General features: G+C 45.6%; 1 protein-coding gene across 3 annotated transcripts; it reads left to right on the forward strand.

The window, feature by feature from the left end:
- Positions 1–823: 823 nt before the first annotated feature.
- On the forward strand, positions 824–21,261 carry LOC119466258 (caspase-2). Of its 3 annotated transcripts, XR_007464125.1 has the most exons (8): positions 828–1,993; positions 2,677–2,897; positions 4,543–4,674; positions 7,088–7,249; positions 8,038–8,172; positions 8,955–9,027; positions 9,775–18,442; positions 20,759–21,261. XR_007464125.1 is itself a non-coding variant. In XM_037726735.2 (7 exons), the coding sequence occupies exons 1-7, from the start codon at positions 1,593–1,595 to the stop codon at positions 10,010–10,012; spliced, it is 1,362 nt and encodes a 453-aa protein (XP_037582663.1). In that variant the 5' UTR covers positions 828–1,592; the 3' UTR covers positions 10,013–18,862. The 3 variants fall into 3 exon arrangements, 2 of the variants coding, with proteins under 2 accessions (XP_049513735.1, XP_037582663.1); XM_037726735.2 differs by lacking the exon at positions 20,759–21,261 and having other exon boundaries at positions 9,775–18,862; XM_049657778.1 differs by lacking the exons at positions 8,955–9,027; positions 20,759–21,261 and having other exon boundaries at positions 824–1,993; positions 9,775–18,862.
- Positions 21,262–23,604: the final 2,343 nt, after the last annotated feature.

Raw genomic sequence — 23,604 nt, forward strand, 5'->3', positions numbered from 1 at the left:
GTTAATTTTGTAAGATCTCCGCATGTGATATACGCGAGCCGCGCGCATGAATTACTCGCTGAGAAAATAGCAAATTAAGAGATCAAATGCCCTTCCCATCACTTAAATCAGGCTAGACTAGATGGAGCGAAAAAAATCGTTGCAGTCGCAGGCGTCGCAGTGCGATGGTCAACCCCGATTTCCGGCCATTTCGTGAAATTTCCAGTGTAAATTGGCGGTGCGCGTAATCCCGAATATGAAACGTATTAGTCATAGACGAGATTAATACCTACTGCGTTCGCAGCATGTAGATGTAAATGGTGCGTTATATACCGCATTTCCAACTGCGAAATTCATGTCAAGGAAGCACATTATAGTGTATCCCACTCCTGCGTGTGTGAAGCACTGCTGTCTGCACGTACGCAGATCGCGCATACATCTGAAAGCTGGCTTCTCCTCAATAAGAAGTTTTGTGCGGTGAAGCCTGTTTTTTTTTTTTTTTTTTTTTTTTTTTTGTAGTTTTCTTCATTCATGGGCGACGAAGTGCATTGCGCGGTAAAATAACGGGGAGCACTATCGCGACATGCGTCGATCACTCTAAACCAGAAACACATCAGCTGCTATCGGATATTCAAGGTCGATTCCAAGTCCGACGTTCCAAGTCATGCGGTGGGAAATGATTTCTACGACAATGCTTACGCAGGAGGATGAATAATAATTAAAATAAATTGGAAATATCAGCTAGTTGGTAATTCATGCTCATTACGTTACGTCGACATTAATAAAATATATTGTTAGGTACAGTGGTCTGCCTCGCATGCTCACAACGATGTTGATTATAATATATTGCTTCACTGAATAAAATGCCGTGAACCCGTCTCCACTCGCGTTCGCAACGTGGCTTTCGAGATCACGGTACGCGCAGTGCTACACGAGTAATCTAAAAATAAAACGTTGACGCTACGCACATAGAAGCGTTGTGATGGCTACGCGAAATATGACGCAAAAAACGTCACGTTTATTTTATGGCCCATTCACACTTGCGACTGTCGCACGGTAGCGCTGCCGACCAATCCGGATCAAGGCGGAAGTGCGGTGCGTATCGTGCGTCGCTATGTGGTCGCTATGACTGTTCGTACGCCTGCTTTCGTTTGATGCTGGGCATGGGTGTTCTGTGGCTGGGCTAGCCCATCGGTTATCTCAGTGCAGTGTGCGTTCTTTGGATACCAAGAGGAATTTGCAGCGTCGATGTGGCAGCCTTGTTCTGTGCTTGATACCGCGAGAACACCTGTCACCGGAACGATCGAGATCACAACGCGAAAGCCAGAGCGAGGCCCGAGGCCCTTGCGTCCGTGCCGGCGCTTTATGTTCCGCCAGGTTGGACATGTAGCGCAGAAGGGCAAGAATGAGCCGTGCTGTTGAGCTGGTGTGAATGCCAATCGATTACAGCGCGGTGCGATCACGACAGCTTCCCATTCGGTACTGAATCGTCGCTACGGAGGCTACAGCCTCTGGAAACGGGTTCGACATGTGATCGGTTGCCGTTATCGCGTGCTGCCCATCGCATATTGCGCGGTATTGCATCTGAACGTTGCAATAGTTAAAGGGAAGTCATGGCGGTCGCGTTCAGTCCAGACGCTCAACTCATCCCCAAAGACGCTGCGGTTACGCAGGCTTCGCAGGTGCCCGCCTGCCGCTACGTAGCCGTTCTCAACGAACTATGTGACGTCGATCGCGTGCGCTTCGCGTTTCTTGTGTACGGCGCGATGAACTCGCAGCACGGCGTACCGCCTTCGCAGAGATCGCGCGCCCTGGTGCGCTACCTGACCGGTACCAGTCCAGATTTCGACGTCGTCAAGGGTTGTTTGATCGAGTGCGGCGCGTCGCCCGATGAAACCGCCTTGGAGATGCTGTACGTAATGCACAAGTTCGAGCCCATGCGAAGGATATTTGGAATCTGCAGCCACAGAGCCAGTACGCTTTACCAGTCGCCCAGGCGTGTCAGGAAATTTTGGTGAGTTGCCTTTGATTAAACGAGTCAGCCAATCCGACTACGTACCCTAGTTATACCGTCGGCACCTAAGACGTGCGAACAGAAAGAAGAGAGACTATATACATTAGCAGCCGTTTGTTGCCTCCGTTGGGAAGCCCAGAAATTGGGACGAAGGGGACAAAGCAGGTCTCTGCGATCCCACATTAACGTGGACACCCGTTGCGGCAGCAGCCGCTGAATTGAGAACCAGATGCTTTTACATGCTGTTCCTTAAGAAGGGGCAGTGCAAATTCCAGTGGTGCAAGCTCACGTCACAGTCACTGTAAGCTGTGCGTTTCATGTGTTGTCAGTTCATAGCGATTAAGGGGCAAAACTCCAAGGCAACATTCAGCAATCCCGTTTGACCTATATACTGTAGCAGCTATCGGTATCGTTCAAGTAGTCATTGAGTGATGCACTGAAGTGAGAGTGTGTTCAGCTCTTGCATTGCAAGGGCCCATTGCATGCAAGGTGCACTGTCTCAACAAACAATTTCTTACCTAAAATTTCCAAAAATGCTTATTCTACAGCACATGAGAGCCCCGTCTATATATAGCCATAGCCTTGAAGTGGCAAATCAGTGTGTGCGGGAAAGTGGCTTTATTTCACTGCAGATAGCACTTGGCAACCTTTATTTCTTTTGCAACCTTTCTCTCCTATTCAAGGCGTGAGTTGGCCAACTTCTGCGAGTCCTGTTTGGATGAGGAGGCTGCAGAGATCTTGAGGCACTTTCTGCCCGAATCTTTGCTGTCCGGTGTGCCGACACATGCGGAAGCAGTTGTTGTGCTGCTTTACGAGAGCAGCATCATTACCCTGGACAACTATTCTGCTCTGTACGAACATATAAGGGCAGCGTACAACAACGAAGAACTCTTGGAACATCTCTGTAAGTCTTCTACTCATGAGTAATTTGCCCTCGTACTGGTTTTGTTAGCAGTTAAGTGAAACTTTGGGCGATTTTGTTTATGTATTTTGACAACCAGCGCGAAGCCCAAAGACGAAGGACACGGGGGACACAGACGAACAATAATGGTGTCTCCCGGTGTCCTTCGTCTTAGTGTTATGCGCTGGTCGTCGGGTGTTGTTGACATGCTTCTGCAACAGTTATTCTTTTAAAACTGCTGCTTCTCAGTGTTGATTTGGAAAATGTTGAAGCAGTTTAGTTTCAGCAAACCAACTGGCACATACAATAATACACACTCATCAAGCTATCATTCGTTAAGAAGTAGCAGTTGGCTTAAGTCTGTCAGTGCTGCAGCTAAGGCACACTCTTCGGTACTGTGGAGAACACACCTCAAGCACAGTCGTCTTTGGCTGGAATGATCTCCTGAATGTTTATTCACGCCGCTATTTATACATCCACATGGCTAATCCCGTACTGATTAGGCACTGAGGAATACAAGGGGCAGAATGGTGTGCAGTGCCACCTAAGCTACACAGTGCTACCTATAGTGCTACATTGTACAACAAGTACTGCAGATGTTTGTTTGAATTTGAATTATCAAGAGCTAGTTAAAGTGTGCTCCAAATAAGAAACCAAATAAGAACGTTGCGAACATGCGTCGTGAAAAAGGAGTTTTTTTAATTGTTCTTACGTGGCTTGAAAAAGTCTCTACCTCATATCACGTGCCTTTTAATGCTCCCACTAGCCTGAACGTCAAAACACGGGCACATTTTGATTGTACACGCTCTGTGAATGCCCTTCTCATCAGCAATTTCTAGCCCAGTTGCTATGCATTGGGAAATCAAAACGTCTGAACTAACCAAGAGCCTTGTTTAAATTAAGCAGCTCATCAAGACAAGTGAGGAGTTGTCAGTGGTAAACACTGCTTGGATTTTGTTCGTTGTGCCGGCTTGGGAGAAAACAATGCGGAATTTTCTCTGTCCCTTTTTCTGAGCAGTTTATCAAAATACATTTAAAACACATTTGGGCCAACTGAAATTTTTAGAATGAACTGGAATTTTCAATTATCGTAAGTCATTTGCAAGTTTTACGAGGCATGGCAAGTATGGCAACGAGTCCGCGAGTGTTGAATTCCAATGTATTTGTGTGCTTTGTAGAATGCCATGTAGGAAGCTATTGTTATTTTTTATAGCAGTCATGCAGATGACTGGTTGAACGAGATACAGCAAATTGGTGGTGTTGGTTGTCGCGGCAGATCTCCCAAACTTTCCCTAATGAATTACAAGAGTATGGGTAACTGTAATGCTTAATTTCAGTCTAGTAACCCAGTCATTTCAAGTACACAATTCAAACAGGGCCCCATATGTTTGGGCATAGATTTGCTATGGGGCTGTGTCCTCAATGACACACTAGGGCCAGTTCTTTGTGTAAATAAGCCATTACATACTATTTAGTTTAGACTGTCAAGCATGGAGTACTCAAGGAATTAGTTAAACTGATACATACTTGCGTGTATAGCAAAGTCTTGTGCTGTTCTGTATCCACTCTAACTGTTCAAAGAAGGCGCTCGGTGTTGAAAGATAAAGCTCCCTGTTGCTTACTGAAGGTCCAATTTCTTCACGTCCAGGTGAAACAGTGCCACGGTATTCCATGGCAAACAGCCCCCATGGATATGCAGTCATTTTAAACCATAATGTGTTCAAAGACCCAAAGAAGGAGATCAAGCTGGAGGAACGACGGGGAACAAAGAAAGATGTTGGTAAAGAAAATGTTTGCTTTCATTACCTTCTGTCAGCGTGCTGTTGTCAGGTTGTTCGGAGGAGCAAGGTGCACATTTGGGCTGGTTGCTTTAGACGGGATTAAACTAACAGCATAAAGGTATAACTTGGACAAAAATAGTAGAAAGAAAATGAACGTGGTGCTGGTGCTTATTTCCGTTCTTCTTTCGTACAAATTTTATCTTCACACTAATTGTGTTCAGAAAGCTGAAAATGTGAAAGAAAAGCATATTTAAGTTTATGAAGTCTGAATTTAGACCTGTAGGCTGATCACCTTGAATTTTAAACAGCACAACACTGGACAAGGTCGTAAGAGGACACGCACAGCACTGATTTCTAACAGCTTTTTTTATTCTGAATGGGCAGATGTATATAATTAGACAGAAATAAACGAGAAGGGGCATGAAATAATGAAACTGATATGTAATTATGTCATGTCACTCCTGCCATTGATGCCCAGATAGTGGGAGTGACATGACATGGTTACGTATATTTTTGTTTTTTATTTGTCTATTTATATATGTTTGTATAAAGACATTCTTAAAGGTCAGTGATGTGTCCTGGCCCTGTGTTGCCCTGTTCAAGGTAAAGCAGCAGGACTGATTAATGACGTTTCTGGAACACTTTTGGTGTCACTTTGGTGCAGCACGCAACTTGGTTTGTGACTTGGCACAGTACATAGCTTATTAACATGAAGAGTCTAATAGCTCATTAACATGAAGATTCTAATTGGAAACTGAACTTCTCCTTCACAATTGCTTTTGTGGAAGTGATTCACGAATTTGTGCATGTTTTTGTTAAACATTGCAGTTTTGAATTCGGCCTAATTTATGTCAGCCTTTGCCACATGTTCATATTCCTCAGCACAGCATAGAAAGACTGAAGAAATAAAAACGCAGGACATCTCCTGTTTCCCAGCTGTTCTTCTTATAGTTTGTAGATCTAATGCAGTTTATAGAATTGCAGTCTCTTTTCCATTTTATTTCTTCAGTTTGTTAAAAATTTCAGTGCCTAAGCAATAATAGCTTTGCACAGCTGTTGCTGCGATTTTGCTGGTTAATTTTTAATGCGCCCAGTTTCATCCAAGCTGGTTTAGCATTTGTCTAAAGAGACCACTTATGCATTTAATGTGTATATATTTGATATAAGTGAGCAAGAGGTAAATTCCTCTTAGGAGTTTATCTAAACAAGCTTTAGCTAGGCAGACATCCGGGTGCCTGATGTGTATACAGTTAGCGACAAAAGTTAACAGAACATGGAATTTGTGAAAAAGTTTGAATTCCCACAAATCATTGGCAGGTTGCATCAGACTTGAAGTTTCGATCTGTAGTTTTTACTGCCTGCACAGTGATCCCAATAAATGAAAAGTGTTGCGTCTTAACAGAGCAGAAATTCACATCCATTGCGGAATCCATGTCCCATGAGCTTTTGTGCGTGAGCTGTAAGCTATGTTTTTGAAGGATGCACACGAAAAAGCTGAGCCTGTGATGATGCCGCAGTAGGCTTTGTCATGGCAAACTAAGGCCTTCTGGACGAACCATGGAATGTGCTTGTAGCCTGTTTAATAATCACTCGAAACACTTCCTGTGACCATGCACCATAATGCTCATGCTCAGCCCATTCCATCTTTGCTTTGTGAAACTTAAGTTCGTTAACTAGTTGCTGCGAGATGAAGTTTATTTATTAATTATAGTTTTATTTAATACACACAAATGCATCACCCATAATACATAATCATAAGGTTTAGGTTGGGACCTAAAATTGGCATGGTGGGAAAATAGTAATACAGATAATAAAAATAAATGTTGAACTTTCATAAAGCAATCAAAACAAACAAACACTCGTGAAGGGGAACATAGTTGCAAATTCTTTTGAGTACTACACAAGCTACAAGTTGTATAAAATTGGTGCATTAATGCAGTTTGAAGCTGATCAGGAAATATTATAAATACTATTAGAAACTTGTTTCAATAACATCTCCATCACGATAGCACAATGGCCAAGTGTAATCTTATATAGGTGCAAGATTCAAGTGGCTTAATGTTTTGTTAACTTTAAGCAGAACTGTAAGACACGACTGTGCTACTTCCCATGATGGAGGAGCACTTGACATTAAAAATTATTTGTCGGGCACTGTAATTTCTGGTCAGTTCATAACGTATTTCCTGCTAATTTTTGTGCAATGTTTGTAGCGAGCTATGCAGCTTGGTGTATGTTCTATAGTGTCAGTGTATTTGTTTCATGCAAGAAATAAGAATAGTTTACATTTTTTTAAAGACTAGTGTTTGCTTTGTTACAATTCCTCCGGAATGGCAAGAACATTTGCTCGCTTATAACCTTCTGTGCATTAATACGCAGCTTTAACACATATTAAAAATTTTCTCTTCCCTTCAGATGTGCTCAAACAACTGTGGGAGGAGCTCGATTTTGACGTCAGAGTGTACAGTGACTACACATTAACTGAAATCGAAAAGTTATTACAAGAAATTGCCACAGTTTGGGATCACCGGAAGAGCGATGCTCTTGTTTTCATCATTTTGTCACATGGGTACAGAGGTAAGATGACCTAACCCTGAGAATCGTGCAAGCCATTGAGTCATTATCATTTGGACAACAATAGGTTGATTGAGTGAGCGATTATGTTTGTCCTCAAAGTGTATGCCGTTGACTCCTGCCGATTCAAAACTACAGTTTACAGAGTGACAGCTCTGTTAGGTTTATGCATAGTGTGTATCATGGATTAGGTCTACACTCAAAGGCAAAGTGGAGAGATTCAAGCTTTTGACTCTTATGAGGGCGTGCAGTTTATGGTTATCGCAGTCTTTGCAAGTTGACTATTTTGCTGTCTGGATTTATATATTTGTGATAGAAGGCCCTGAGATCTGCTGTGGCTTATAGATCTTTAGCTGGAAAGCCTTCTGGCATGGGATGAAACCCTCTTCACCACTTATGCCATATGTTAATGCCCCTGCAGTCGGATGGCATTACTTCTGATGCTAAATTTAAGGATTATTGTTAACAAGCTTAGAGCCAGAGAGGTGTAAGTGAATGACGACCCGTGTCACTTGAACATGATAGTACACAGGGGGTGCAGCCTCAGAGGTAGAGGTGCAAAGCTACAAACACTGGCCCACTACCCACAGGTGGAGGCAGAATGGAGGCATGGCTATGGCAGTATGCAGTGAACTGTGATTTTTTTTCACCCATTCTGATAAACCGTGTATTGTCTAACCTAACCTGTGACCTCACGATTCTTAGCAAAATGGCATAGATCTCCTAGCACCTGTAACAGATTCCGAAAAGAAATGCTTCTGCTTATCACGTGACTCTGTGCATCCTTTCAGGTGGCTTCTACGCGAGCGACTGCAAAAAGGTGGACCTTGACACCATTGAGAGCTACCTCTGCGAGAAATGTGATGGTCTCCGGGACAAGCCAAAGGTTCTCTGCGTCCAGGCTTGCCAGAGTGGCGAATCATCTGGTTAGTTCCTTGACGCATGAAGTTTTCTTCGTAATGTGGGCGGCTGCTGGTGTGGGATTGTTTGAATGAAGGACAGCTAATTGAGATGTACAAACAAAGCTATGCTTCCATGAAATTTGGATCAGTGGTAGGCTGTGGGTATCTGGAAAAGTCAGTCGCATACGCCTTTCAGCAGCTCAGAGATATGAAGGAAACATACGAAAGGAAGATGGTGAGGTTGTCAAGCTGGTTAAGGTTAATCTTAAACAGATTCTGATTTAAAGTGTAACTTTTGATTAAGGTCTAACTGTTTTCGTTTGTAACAGGTTACAAATGATCACTTTAGTGTAAACTTTTTCAATTTGATTCTTTTTGTGTGTGTTTAAAATAATGTGTTTCCGTACACGCTTGTAATGTTGCTTTTGCTGTTATAATTTTAAACTTACCAATTACGCTTATTTATAGGCTGCTTGCTCGTAGCCATGAGCTATGGTATCTCCTCGTGCGCACATTTATAAGTAACAACATCAATGCAAATTGAAAGTGTTGAAAGTTCTGATCAGTGCTAAGCAAAACAAAGACTAAAGCAAAGTGTTGAAGCCGAGACACTCAAATAATGGCTTTAGACACGGCTGAAGCCAAGGCTCGGGTGTCATGTATCATGCGGCATTCTTTTCATTTCCACTCGCCACTGTTCACAGACCAGTCATCTTAGTCGCATGAATTGAAAAGTGGAGCATTGTCAGATGTCCGTCTTCTGTAGCAACGGTCACAGATCACTTGCTGCTTCCATTTCGTTCCAGAACCACTGCCCAGGAGCACTGGTGAAAGGCGGAGCCGGGCTCACATGCTCAAGTTCATGTCAACAGTGCCTTAGTAAGATTGCTATTGTTGTATACATGCCAAACATCTCCCCCCCTCCCCTCCTTCCCACTATCCTTAGGCCATATAGATTGGAAGAAACTGCCTGTAGCGAAGGTAGCATAGTTCTACTTTTTCAGCTGTGTTAATTATTGGGGTTATTTGTTAGTTATTGAGGTTAATTGGATGGAGGTTATTTAAAACCACAATGTTGTAAATAACCGCTTGTGTGCATCTTACCGCATAACGATATATTAAGGGAAAAATAAAAAAAAAGACAAACAAACTCATTAAAGTGAAAAATTATTTTCCGCCAAGGAATGGCACAAAGCTTTAACGACTCTTGAGTTGTTGATTAATTTGGCCTTGTGCTGCCATCTTCGAACCGTTTGGTTGGCTCAGGTGGCAGAGCGACTGGCCTGGAAAAGCGTTGGGTCCCAGGTGGGAATCCCTGATCCAGGATTAATTTTTCTTTAAATGCGAAGCTTCCCTTCTGAGAAGCCTGTATAAGTTTCCTTTGCATCTTCGTAAGACTCTCTGGCGAGTGACAATTTTCCTCTTTGATAAACACCTTCCAAACCTTGTGAATTTCTGCATAAGTTATTTGCTGTATGTTCCGATTAGCTACAAACAAGAGCAGCGAGAGCGGTAGCCTTCGCATTTTTTGCAAGCAGCCCGTCGATTTTGTTCTGGAAGCAGTCTGATCTAAAATCGTGCGAGTAGGGCTGGTGCTGATGCGTGCGTTGTCGAAATTGTTTGCAGCTCCCTGTCCTACCGGGATCCCCACTACGGCAGCGTGTTTGTGCAAGCGTTTGTGGACGCGGTGCGCCGACACTGGCGCAACCACGACCTTCTGCAGATCGGCACCTTCATCAACAGTGGCGTGGCCGACAAGCCCATCCCCGTGGTGTCCAGCGACGGCCAAAACATCAACTGGTCAAGCCAGACTTCAGAAGTGAGCAACACGTTGACCCGTTCCCTCTACCTGGGAAAAAAGTGAAGCACTGCGGTTGTTTGGCCTCGACACAGATGACCCTGCCACGTTTTTTTTTTGTTCCCATTTTCTTTAAAGGTACCAGTCAGTTTAGACTGGTAAACTGTCCTCTCAGAAAGCTTATCTGCATTCCCTTGACGTAAAAAATTTCTCATTATACTCAAACCTCGTTATAACGAAGTTGAAGGGCAAGCCGAAAATTACTTTGTTATATTGATTATTGCCCTTTAATGCAGTTTGAGCCAAGTCTTGCAGGGCTGCACAGTAAGGTCACTGCACTGGGTGGTGTCTGTGGCCTGGCTTTAATTGCTGTGCGAAAACTCGCCACATCTGCGCAGGCAAAGCGAGTTTTTGCGAACTCTATCGTCAGAGCATGGTCGTCACGTGTGGCAACCAACACAAATGCGTGTCATTGTTCTCACAGCATTCCGAATCTTCTCTTCTTGCCCTTGTATTATATTTCGCTTTGCAATTGTTTTACGTTTTGTGTGGCCTTCCGTGGCGCCCTTTTTTTAATGATTCTTTTAATGAATGACTGTGCCTTACGAGTGTTTTCTTGCTCAATGTTTAGGGCAGTCCTTCAGACCTGTGTTCAGTCTAGGACTTCGGCTATGCTAGTCGTGTGTCGTTTGCGCCTGCAAATTGAAAGTGTTGATCAAAGTGTTGAAAGTCAGTCAAGCACAGTGCTGCGGACTTTCTGATAAGTAGTTTTCACATGGCAGCAGAGACTCTGTATGTAGCAGTAAAACCCCGTTAACTCGAATTCGTAAAAACCGGGTAAAAATTTCGATGTAAGCGGATATTTCGAGAAAAGCTAATTCCCGAAAAAAATACAAGCACCAGGCTGCACCATAGACCACGTAGAGCCTTTCGAAATAGGCGCCAGTAACCGCTAAATTTCTTGCAAAAGCTCGGCATACCAGGAGCGGTGTTTTCGGTAAATGATGTTTTTGCCAAATATCAAGCGCGAGATAGTTCGCGCGAGTTGTGGTGTCATGCTGATACTGCAATCTCCACACAATCGCTTAGCGGGAATGCTACAGTGCACCTGTGCTCAGTGCTTGTGGCGAGATCGCTTCCTTCGCTCTGCTTAAAAAGTTTGAGTGAACGTAATTTGAGAGCGCGTCTACTTGGCTTCTCGGTCGTTTTGCAGCCAAGCTGACAGCGCGTCGCGTGCGTCTTGTTGGGACGTGCTTATCGAATGCGAAATGTACACTTCCCTGCAGCGTTTCAGCGCGTGACATCCGAGTAGAGGGAAACGTAAGCAGCACTCAACTGAAACTGTCTGTTATCAATGAGATTGTAGCCGGCTCTGAACGGTGCACGATAAGAGTGGCGCAGAATGTAGCGGAATTTGCTACAAGCCTTTTTTGCGGTCCTGTCACCTTTACGTGATGTCACAGCAGTGCACAAAGTATGAGAACCTTTGTGTAGTGACTTTCTCCCCGGCGTTTTCTCGGTCGAGATTTCGAGGTATTCGTAGTGCAGCGCAATATCATTTTGAGATAAGAGGTGAAAAATACATGCAGTTGGCATTAAGCCAGGAAAAAATTTCAATTGAACCAATATTTCGAGATATCAAAGTTCGAGTTAACAAGGGTTTACTGTAGTTGAACCATGTTTAATGAACACAGATATACGAAATTACTGGATATTTTGAAGGGAATCTAAAATTTGTCTTCATTTCAGTGAGTATTCTACTGCTACAATGAAAACAAAAAGCCAGATCAAACACAGTATTGGTTATAACCAAGCAACCTTTTGTTTGCATGTGACTCGGAAGGTGTGTATTCTGGTAAGAAATATGTCACTTCGCAAGAACAAAATGAAACAGTACAACCTGGATGCATGCAGGCCTTTTGGCTAGTAGCTTGGCTTGGCTAGCAAGCCAACGTGCTGATTCCGTGTGATCACAAGAATCGCATGATTGTGCATTAAGGATGGTGCAAAGTGGGTGTCTGCAACTTGGTGTTGTTTCTGTGCCTCATGTCGGCATGACAATTCGCCAACAGGCCATCAAAATTTACAGACGATCATTTAACTTGTAAGAGGCGTCGCACTGTTTTTTTGCACACACTCTATTGCAAGTTTCTTCCTGCTGATATATATAGGCATGTATGCTTAATGAGTATCAGGTATAACAAAGGTCTTTTTCATGTCAAATGTGACTTTGTTATAACTAGGTTTGAGTGTATCAGAAAACCATCTGTTGAGCATGTGAATGCCCATCGTAGCCCCTTATGTTTCGCAAGTGCTGAAAGTTGATTTCTGTTTGGTTTTGTAAGCATTGCTGCCTTTGTAGAGTGCAAATCTTGTCATCCTGCACACATGTTCAGCTGGAGAGATGAGCGTTTGGATATTAGCTTTGCATTTCTTTGTGAATCCATATGTCAGTGTGGTGACTTGCATCAAACTTGCCACAGCTGATGTAGCTGATGATGGCTCTGAATCTTTTTTACCCATTTCCTGCCAGACTTACTGTGTTTGACTTCATCATCAGCCTATATATATAAATGTCCACTGCAGGATGAAGGCCTCTTCCTGCGATCTCCAATTACCTCTGTCTTGCACTAGCTGGTTGCAACTTACGCCTGCAAATTTCCGAACTTCATCACCCCACCTAGTCTTCTGCCGTCCTCAACTGCGCTTCCCTTCTCTTGGTATCCATTGTGTAACTCTAATGGTCCACTGGTTACCGTATTTACTTGATTCTAATGCGCCCTCAATTGTAATGGCACCCATTTTCCGTGACCAAAAAAAAAAAAAATACCGCGCACCTCATGCTTTCATACAGAAATACAACTTTCTCTCATTTGGAAAAACAAAGATTTACTCCCGGTGCACTAAAGTTACGATGAATAAAACAGTCACAGTTTTGCCCAAAAGGCGAAGCATCGATTGCGATAGCAAATTAGTAGAGTACCGCTATACAAAATTAGAAAAGCAGTTTTATCGGCCGTATAAACTTGCAAACATTCGCTTACTAAAAAATTTAACAAGCATGGTGTCACGCGCGCACAAGCAAACATGAACACTTCTCGCTCGTCGACCGCGGAAACTCGCTGTCAATACGCTGGAGTGACAAAACGCGGCGAGCGAATTGACCTTCGTGCTAGCATGCCTCTCGCTTCAGCGCGACCCGGCGAAGACACAGCACGTCGCAGATCGCTTTCAAGATAGGGCCAAGGCGACCGTATCACCGAAGTGGATCGTCGCAGAATACGTCCTGCTTCGGTACACTGAAACCTTTCCGCGTTGCTTAGCTGGCGAAACTCCTCTCCTTCTGTTTGCGCCAGTCCCGCACGCAAGTTTCGGATTCTCCAAACGCCCGTGATGCGGCCCGATTTCTATCCGTCTACACACACACACATGATCACTTTCCTATTAAATGCGGCATCATGATGAACTTGGCACTTTATGGTGATAGAGCAGACGCAGAAAACAGGAAGACTAATGCCTAAGCACGTGTACTGCAGCACATGGAGGAAACTACGGCAGCTAGGCTAGACTGTAGCTAGGCTCTAAATGCGTGCGAGGCGGCCATATTGAAATGCCGATGGCTATATGGTAACGCAGATTTAGGGTCGTACTCAATTATAACGTGCACGCAATTTTTGGACCTGTTTTATCGGAAAAAAAAGTGCGCGTTAGATTCGAGTAAATGCGGTGTACATCCTACGCATTACATGGCCTGTCCAGCTCCATTTTTTTTTTCTCTTAATGTCAATTAGAAAATCAACTATCCCCGTTTGCTCTCTGATCCACACCGCTCTCTTCCAGTCCCTTAACGTTAGGCCTAACATTTTTCGTTCCATCGCTCTTTGTGCGGTCCTTAACTTGTTCTCGAGCTTCTTTGTTAACCTCCAAGTTTCTGCCCGATATGTTAGCACCGGTAGAATGCAATGATTGTACACTTTTCTTTTCAACGACAGTGGTAAGCTCCCAGTCAGGATTTGGCAATGCCTGCCGTATGCACTCCAACCCAATTTTATTCTTCTGTAAATTTCCTTCTCATGATCAGGGTCCCCTGTGAGTAATTGACCTAGATAAACATACTCCTTTACAGACTCTAGAGGCTGACTGGCGATCCTGAATTCTTGTTCCCTTGCCAGGCTATTCAACATTATCTTTGTCTTCTGCATATTAATCTTCAAACCCACTCTTACACTTTGTCGGTTACGGCCCTGAATCATTTGTTGTAATTCGTCCCCACTGTTGCTGAACAGGACAATGTCGTCTGCAAACCAAAGGTTGCGGAGATATTCACCGTTGATCCTCACTCCTAAGCCTTCCCAGCCTAAGAGCTTGAATACTTCTTCTAAGCATGCAGTGAACAGCATTGGAGAGATTGTGTAACCCTGGACAAATCTTGCACGGAACGTTTGCAGTGATGTGGACTGGCAAATTCGTAATGGCTTGTGGTATGGTCCAACCATGCTCTTTTTCCATTAACCTTCAAAAGCTTGCTCAGACACTGGCTATCTAGTGCGCACTTGAGATGGAAACAAGAAAAACCGCGTGTAAGGTGGGAAGCTTATGTGTAGGCTGTGATAAGCGTGATATGCAGAGGTGATTGAGATTTTCTGAAACCGTTTGTGTCTTGCATGGCCACGATGTACAATTTTGCGAGTCATGAGAACGTGCATGTGTCATTACTGCTTTTGAAAGAACGCTGATCGTGAGTGGTCTTGGATTTTTCGGTTCGGTGAGACTCGAGTGACTGTGATAGATTTTAAGCGATTGACAGTGAAGTGAAGTGTTTTGATGAAAACTTTCCGGAACTAATCCTAGTCAAAGGTAAAACATTGTGAATGAGGCTCCCCGTGCGAGTGCCGAAACGTCTTGTTATTATTTATGTTTGTGGTCGGTGTCCATTTTACCTTTGACTATGATTGACAGTGGTCGAACAATGGGTGTCGCAGGAGGCAACTTCTATAGTGAAGCTGTGAAGGGGAGTTCCGCGGCAGTTTTCGTGCGGCAGTGAATGCCGGCGTGTGACGGGGTGGTCGATATCAAATATAAATGCAATGCAGTGCGTGTCAGAGTGCTAAATTTGCTTTGAAACGTAATGATGAAATAATAATGAAATAAACGTTACCTTGCTATATGTCATTTGAATAGACAGCTTATATGCAGATCTTTTTTGAACGAGTAATCTAATTTTTGCTTCTCACGTCGCATTATACCAGCTTCAAATTGGAGGTTAGCTATGGGCTTGTACGGCTGCGGCGGTGAAAGCTGAAGCTGTGGTGCTGCGACACTGCCTGTGTGGGAACTTTCACTAAGAACAGCCAACCACGACTGCGCTTGAACGCGAGCGAGGTTGCGAGCCAGCAAACAGACCTATAGTACTTCTTAAGGGCATGCAAAGTCACTTTGTTTTGCTGCCTTTGATGTATCAGTTGTCAGACTGACGTACATCTTTGAGTAATTTTTTTTGCGATAAGGGGACTTCTTTTTGTCAGTTGACTAGACGAAGGCAAGTGTCCTTGTCGAAATGTTGGCTACAGCGACATCCCTTGTTTGACAATTACTGATCACTTCAAATCACAATCTTCCTGTGATCCTCTATCCTGTGATAGATTTTGCATTGTCGGTAAAAGTTCTGGTTTTGAACTTTTACAGGGAGATTACTTGCACTTTGGTGTAATGTTTGTTTACGGAAAAAGTGTGTATAGTGAGGTATGGTGGGAAGATGGCAATAAGTTCGCAGATATTCTTTTATGCTTGCCATGTTATTTCTTAATTTTTTAACACCTGCAGCGACTTCCACAATTGTAAGTATGAATACTGGCACTGTGCTTGACACTTGCCGTGAAGGGTGTGCCCTCCCACAAACTGCGACTTTGCCTGCAGCATAGTTTGTTCTAGAAAATGGCTGTTAAGGGTTTGTTACAGTTATTTTGGTTCTTTGTCCATGTTTAGCCAGTGTTCTAAGTGCAGTGCCTTTGGTAGTGGCCCAGTGTTTTACCTGCAAAAGTACACAGGATGGAAAGATTTCTAATTACACATGTGCGCTGCCCGCGAGTTTCCTTGCCAAAATTTTCACATTTGAATCTGTTGTAAGTACCAAACAGATTTTGATGAAGGCATGGCAAAAGGCAGAATGAAAAAAAGAAAATTTGGTTGCTACCTGGCTATAAGAGATGCTGTAGTCAAGTGGGGGCTCCAGATTAGTTTTGACCATTTGCTACTCTGATGTGCACTTAATGCTCACATCAGTGTTTCCAACTCTGCTGCCACTGCTGGGAATTGAACCCACAACCTAGCAGAGTGTACTGTATATATGACCATCCATGCTACTGTCCTGAATATTTCATGTGGTGCCTTGTGGCCTTATCATTACGTGGTGCCATTGCTTGTAAACAATATATATAGGAAGGATGCCAAAATGCTTCGGAGAAAAGCCGCATGTAGCTATGTGCTACATGCAGTGCTAGTTAAATGTTGTAAAATATGGTACTGTTTTATATGATTAATTTTTGATGCATCTCAAGAGGTGTGAGTGTGCAACAAATGATCCCTGTGAAACAGTAGTAAGGGGAACTGGGGGCTGGATTTCTTGTTGGTTACAGCCACACCAAGCCAAAGACAATGAAGCCAGCGAAAGCATAGGTTTTGTTGGCTTCAATGTCTTTTGACTTCTTGCGGTTAGTAACGACCCCTGTGCCTTAAAACCTAGTGACTGTAGAGTATTATAAATTATGGTGCTGTTCTCTTATATGGTGCCCGTTACTTGGCAGCATTGTTTAACGGCAAGTGTTAGTTCTAGACTGATAGCTTAAGCTGCTGAAAATGGCATAACATTTTCCAAGAGTTGACCCAAATATGACCCAAATAAGAAAAAATACTTTGAAATCCATGACGTTGCACAGATGCACCAGGGCTCTTGTGCAAAATTAAGATTTAAGTTTGTCTCGTATGAATAATTCGCTTACTAGAAAATTAATGCAAAGCTTTTCAAAAGCATACTTTACCAGTCTAAACCGACTTAGTTTCTTTTAGTGTTATTTAACCCTTTCGAACACCACTTTGCCATTTGCAGAGAAAAAATTTTTTTTATAACAAGCCAGCTAAGTAGGCCTCAGTGAAACTAAATACGTCAGTGGCAAACAAGAAACTTCCACTGCTTATTTGTTGTGGCTATGTACACAGTTGTGTACAAAGTGTCGTGGTAGTCACAAATTTCAACAATGTGTCTCGTGCATGGTAACTGCAAAAGCAGTTGCAGCCTTTTCCTCAGGCAGAATGGCACATCCTCAACACATTAGCCTGTGCAGCCCTCACATTTACAGTTAGACTGCTATGCTTCTGGCCGTGGCCTTTCTTTCTCCTTGGGAAGTCACGTTCAAGTCTGCGTGTTAACGCTGTAGGTGTTGGACGCTTCGCAAAGTAGCTTTGAAGGTGAACTCGGGCATGTACTCTGAAAAGTGTATGACATTGGGGTGTTATCCACATTCAAGAGCCCTTTGGGCTGCCCACCAAGTGCAATGTTCGTAGTGGTTGTAGTGGGGTTGAATAGGGGAGAGAGAGAGAGAAAAAGGAAAAGGCAAAATTTTGCTTTTAAAATTTCTTGCTCAATTTTCCACAGTACAAAGAGATACCTGTAAATTTTAGGTTTTGAACATTCTCTTCCATCTGTGTCTTCAATGCAAGCAGAGTTATAGAACTAACAGGGTTCGTAGCCACCATGAAGGAAAAAATTCAAGGGTTTTTAAGGTTCAAGGCCCTAACAAAGAATTTACAAGGACTTGAAACAAGACTTTTTGAGGTCATAGAAAAAGACCACAACATGCTTTACAGCAAGGAAGCACATCTTTTACTGCACACAAGCAAAAGTAGGCACGTTTTCCATAATCAATAGCTAACTAAAAAGTTTTCACAGCTTCTTTTCTCAGCTCACTTTTTGTTTATTGTTGGTTTCACTGCATTGTTTTCTGCAGGTGTCAACATTCCTTTTGCCGGTTTGCTTAAACTAATTAATTTCACAATCTAGACATATTGCAAACACCCACAAAAAGAGGCCCATTCTCAAACAGCAGACTCACGATTAAGTTCCTGAAGCTTTCCCTTCAACTTGTCATCCATTTCTGCAAGCTCCAGAGTTTTTTATTTTGTTGTGTTTCTCAAGCTGTTGGACTTCACAATGAAGGTGATGTCGCTTGTAGCTTCTGCCCGCTCAGCGTAGTTGTCAGCACAAGCTGTTAAATCGGTGATTGTTGCCTCCAACCTCCTCCTCTTCGTCTTCATGCTGTCTATTCTTCTTCAGTGTGGCTTCTCTTTGATGCCTTTGACTGCTCGATCGCTTCTTTTTATCCTCCAAGTAGGCTCGATAGCGGTTGTGTGCGGCCAAGACATTATTACAATGCTCAGGATGCCACCAGCCTTGCTTACTGCATCGTAAACGATTCGCTGCGACACATATTGTCACCTGTAGTAGTGGGCATAGGGCAAGCGCAGAGGCGCAAGAAGAAAGAAGTGCGCGTGCTAACCGCCCCGCTCGATAGCTGCCTCTTGCTGCCGTTTTCGCCAGAGCCCCAGCCGCTCCCAATAAACGTCGTCAGCCCCTTTTGAAGACCCGTGGCAAAGTGGTGGAGGTGCTGGGTATTTATCACTCATGCCACAGACTCCTCCTGGGAGCAGAAGCACCAGCCCTGTGTTAGTCCATACTCCCGTCCATCGGACCAGCCGCAGGATCCGGGGACTGCCCCCTGAAGACACCGTAGTGCTTCAGACTACCTCAACCGGTATGGAACGTGCAATGACGAACCGGTATACACTTCAGAACCCGCTGGCGCCGAAGTCGTTCCATGGCGACATCTTCGAAGACGTCGAAGACTGGATGACCGACTTCGAGCGCGTCGCCGAATACAACGAATGGGACGACGCGACTAAACGTAGGAATGTCTACTTTTGCCTCGAGGACGGCGCGCGTACATGGCTTCAAAACCGTGAGGAGCAACTGACGTCGTGGCGCGAGTTCCGCCGTCATCTACTGGACACTTACGCCAGTCCTGATCGCCGCGAACGAGCCGAACGAGCAATTCAGGTCCGCGTCCAGCTTCCCAACGAAAGCGTTACCGCGTTCGTTGAAGATATGACGCGCCTCTTCAGACGAGCAGACCCTGGAATGACCGAGGACAAGAAGTTGCGTCACCTGATGCGAGGGGTGAAGGAGCAGCTCTTCGCTGGTCTGGTGCGCAATCCTCCGCAGACTGTCGCCGAATTTCTATCCGAGGCGGTCAGTATGGAGAAGACGCTTCAGCAGCGCTCTAACTTTTACGAGCGGCAAGTGAACGCGACTACGGACATGTCCACGGCCATCGGAAGCCACAATGACAACCTTCGAGACCTCATCCGCACCGTTGTGCGCGAAGAGATACTGAAGGTTTACGGCACCCCACAAGCCACGGTGAGCTCCATTGCGAGTGTAATAAGAGATGAAGTGCACCAAGCGCTCCGGTCCACCGTTCCTTTTTCTAACACCGCGCCTGCACCTTCTGTACACCACCGTGCGACCTACGCAGAAGTCTTGCGATAGCCTGCTTCGTCCCCGCCGCTGTTTGTTCAAGCCGCTCATCCGGTTGCACTCCCACCAGCCCAACCGGTGCCATACATCGAGGAACGACGCACGCCTCCACCGTTTCCCCATGCCGCTTCTCCGGTTGTGCTTCCGCAAGAGCGACCAGTGCATTACGCCGATGATCGACGCATGCCCCCTCGGAAGTCAGAGGTTTGGCGCACTCCGGATCGCCGTCCTCTGTGTTTCCACTGTGGTGAGGCAGATCATTTGTACCGCCAGTGCCCATACCGACGCCTCGGGTTGCGGGGCTTTTCTGCCTATTCGCCGCCACCCCGACTGGGCCAACGACCTCGGGACATTGAGGATTATCTGGCTCAGCAACGCATGCCACCGCCTACCGGGTGGCAGTCACGCTCGCCGTCGCCAAGGCGATTTTCACCATCGCCCCAGCGGTATTCGAGCGGACGGTCGCCAAGTCCCCGCCGGGAAAACTAACTACAGCGACCTTTGGGGGCGAGGCCACTGGCAGTCGACGCGCTGAAGACCTCCGATCGACGCGAGTAAACAAGGGTACCGGTACGCCATCAACTGAACGGAATGACCGGCTTTCGCTCGACATACCGGTGGTGATCGACGGTTACGCGGTTAGCGCTTTAGTGGACACCGGAGCGGACTATTCTATATTAAGCGGGAAGATGGCGACGTTTCTGAAGAAAGTAATTACACCTTGGCATGGCTCGCAGATTCGTACGGCTGGCGGTCACGTCGTTACTCCACTGGGAACCTGCACGACAAGAGTTCGGATTCGAGGATCGACATTCGTGGCGAGTTGCCTTGTCCTACACGAATGCTCCCGCGACGTTATTCTCGGAGTTGACTTCCTGCAGGAATACGGCGCTGTTATTGACTTACGGGGCAGTGTAGTCACCTTCTCAGCCGACCAAGCAATCGACGCAAACGACGACAATCGACGTGATGACGCGCTACGTGTTTCCGCCGAAAGTGTTACGCTTCCTCCACGAGCCAGTGTTCTAGTCGAAGTGATGTGCGGTGGAATGCGCGAAGGTGGAGTGGTCGCAGAAAGTAACTTAGCGCATCTACTGACACAAGGTGTTTGTGCGGCCAGGAGTGTGCTACAGCTTCGTGATGGCCGATCTAAGTTGCTAGTCACCAACTTTAGTAATGAGCATCGACACCTCTTCCGCGGTCCTTCAGGTTTTCTCCTTCAGGTTTTCGACAGAGACCTGGCGGTTCACGCTGAAGCCTCTTTCAATAGTTGCCTGCCCGTGGCTCAAGACGAGAAGACGGACAACTTTCCACAAGTGCTTATAGGATGAGTCAATCTTCAAGAGCTCGAGGTAGAACTTGTCTAGACTAGAAGAGTGTTTGTCAAACTGCTGTAGGTTGTGTTTCTTCTCTTGCAGAAGTTCTGTGTATTCGCCTAGGACAGAATCGCGCTCATGCTCACCCAATCGTCTCAATGAGCCCGTCTAATACTTTCCTGAAGCCTGTGAGACACTCATCTGGCTTTGAGGTCATTTGGCGATAGCCTAGCGAAGACGGGCTCCTAACTAGATGGTATGTCAATGGGCTCTTTCACAGAATTTTCTTGGTAGTACTGATAAGGAACTGTTTGCATTCCATCTTGAAGGCAAATACGTCCTTGGTGCTCACCTTTGCGGCTTTGACGATTTCTTCAGCTGCATGCCCAATGTCAACTTTCTCTGAGGATACATGGTTATTTGGGTTTACGAGATCCATTTTGAGCAAGCCGACAATTCCTGTGGAAGCTGACAGCACTGAGCACTTCATGAATCTCGTGAGAAGTTTCCTCACGACATACTCCACATCTCTTTTTAAAAAGAACATCAGTGGTTTGTCCATTTGGTGTTCCGTGAGGAATGGTTTCAGAATCATCGCGATGCCCAGAGCAAAGTTCAGTTTGGTCAACAGCAGTGGGTCCTGGCAAAATTCGCAGAGCTGTGTGAATGACGCACACTTTGGCAAGTTCACCTCTTTCTTTTTTGCACATTCCACGTACCTTTTCACATTACCCCACAGCGCAATGGCATGTTCAATCACAACAACATTTTCTACCCAGCGATGAGCAACAAAGTAGAGAGGAAATGTCATTTGGCCTGTCACAGTAAAGAAGTCTTCCCTTCGCACTGAGGCTTCAAAGAAGATTCTCTATGCCCCACTTGCTGGCAACAACACCCGCCCTGTAAGCGTTATGTATTGTATGCAGTCAGCAAGTGCCCAGGTCCAAACACTGAACTTGATGGTTCTGCTGTAAGTACAGTTAAACCTGCTTATAACGAACCTCCATATAACGAATTCATGGATATAACGAAGTTTTTCTATTCCCCGCCGTTACTTCATAGAAGCACATGTATTTGAGACCTCTACGTAACGGAGTGGCAGCGGGAGACCCCCTCGATTTAACGAATTTTCCCCTCCGACAACCTAGAGATTTCGCCCCAAATTTTGTCATTTTTGCGCGAGCGGCAACCGGAAGCACCTTCTCAGCCACGACAGACTGCGAAGCGAGCGCACGTGTGCGTGCGTGCGTGCGTGTGCGAGGTGGGCGTGAGCCTTTCTCCCTCCCTTCATACAAACCTGATCCTGCCGCTTGCTGCAGCTGGCCTAGTCCGCCAAGCCGGCACTCTCTCCTTTTCCAGTTGATGTTGCCGATGCGCTGGTACACGCTGTGACACATGACACTCGATGAGCGCGGACACGCGCTGTCAAACGCTGGCGGCGTGTGGAAGCGCCGCTGGAGAAGCGAGCGAAATGACCTTCGTGCTGTTGTCTATCGCTTCAACGCAAACTGAGCGCCAAGAACACAGCACGCACAAAGCTACGAGCCACCGACGCACCTACACTGCTAGACTCTGCCCCAACGCAGATCGCATTCAAGATACGGCCCGCGCGCCGCCGCGTAGTACGCAGTTGATGCCAGAGTACAGTACAACGCCACCCCGCTATCCCTCCCCCCTCGCTCCCTTGCCGGTGCCTCGAGCGCAACGGAAGAAGGCGCGCTCCCTCCCTGCTTTTCTTGTGTGCGCAAGATTTAGATGCGGTCGTCGGCGACTGCGTTATCGCCCTTGGACTTTATACAGAATATCTATGAGCCAAAACCAATTTTAGGGCCACAACGCGTCTTAGACTCCATCTTTATCTAGCAAATACGGATCTCAAGGGCCATACTTTTGCTGGCGGAAACCGAAAATACGTCATAGTTGGTCGCCCCTGGCACTTTGGGCGGCCAGTGCCATCGTCAAGCCACCAAGCCAAGCGACATGAAAAGTCAAAATGGCCGCTCGGGCCGGCGCGGTGTGGCAGTTCGCAACGTATGGTGCCGGAACGGTCCCACAGTTGCGACACAACTGCGGAGTTACCAATGCATTGGGTTCTATGGGAGCTGTGCCAGGACCGGCCGAAAACGACGTAACAGCCGGGAAAACGCAGCCCCCGGGAACGTAACAGCGGGGTTTACGACGCTACGACGCCATCGTGACGCTTGCTTTTTGTTTCCGATGCCTCGCGCTTGTGCGAAACGACACGCGTCCACACATCCGGTACCTGGTGTGACATTTCAAGGATGAGTGCTTCGACGAAAATGGAAAATGGGTGCGCGTTACAATTGAGGGCGATTTAGAATCGAGTAAATACTGGTAAGCGTTTCTTTTTGAATTTTCGTGCCGAACGTGCATATAACGAAATCCTCTTTATAACGAAGTTTTTCGGGAATTTGTCAATTTCGTTATATCCAGGTTTAACTGTATTCCTGCATTTCCCTAAAACACTTTAGGTTCACCTTGGGGCCATCCATAGACGGCTGGACAGCTTACTTGTTCAGGTTGTCAAGTTTGTTCTCATAAAACGAGAAAGAAGGCAGCGCAACCAACTCTAGGAGCTGAGCAGTTCTCTAGCTAGCCGAGTGTATCCCTGCCTCCGCACTTCGTCGACTGAACGTTCCAAACGTTTCCCACCATAATGCTTTGTACATATTTGTGACCATGCACTAATTCGGACACTGAGTGGACACCGCGTGTGTGCGGGTGTTGTAATT

This window comes from Dermacentor silvarum, chromosome 10, assembly GCF_013339745.2.
Source record: "Dermacentor silvarum isolate Dsil-2018 chromosome 10, BIME_Dsil_1.4, whole genome shotgun sequence".
Classification (NCBI taxonomy): domain Eukaryota; kingdom Metazoa; phylum Arthropoda; class Arachnida; order Ixodida; family Ixodidae; genus Dermacentor; species Dermacentor silvarum.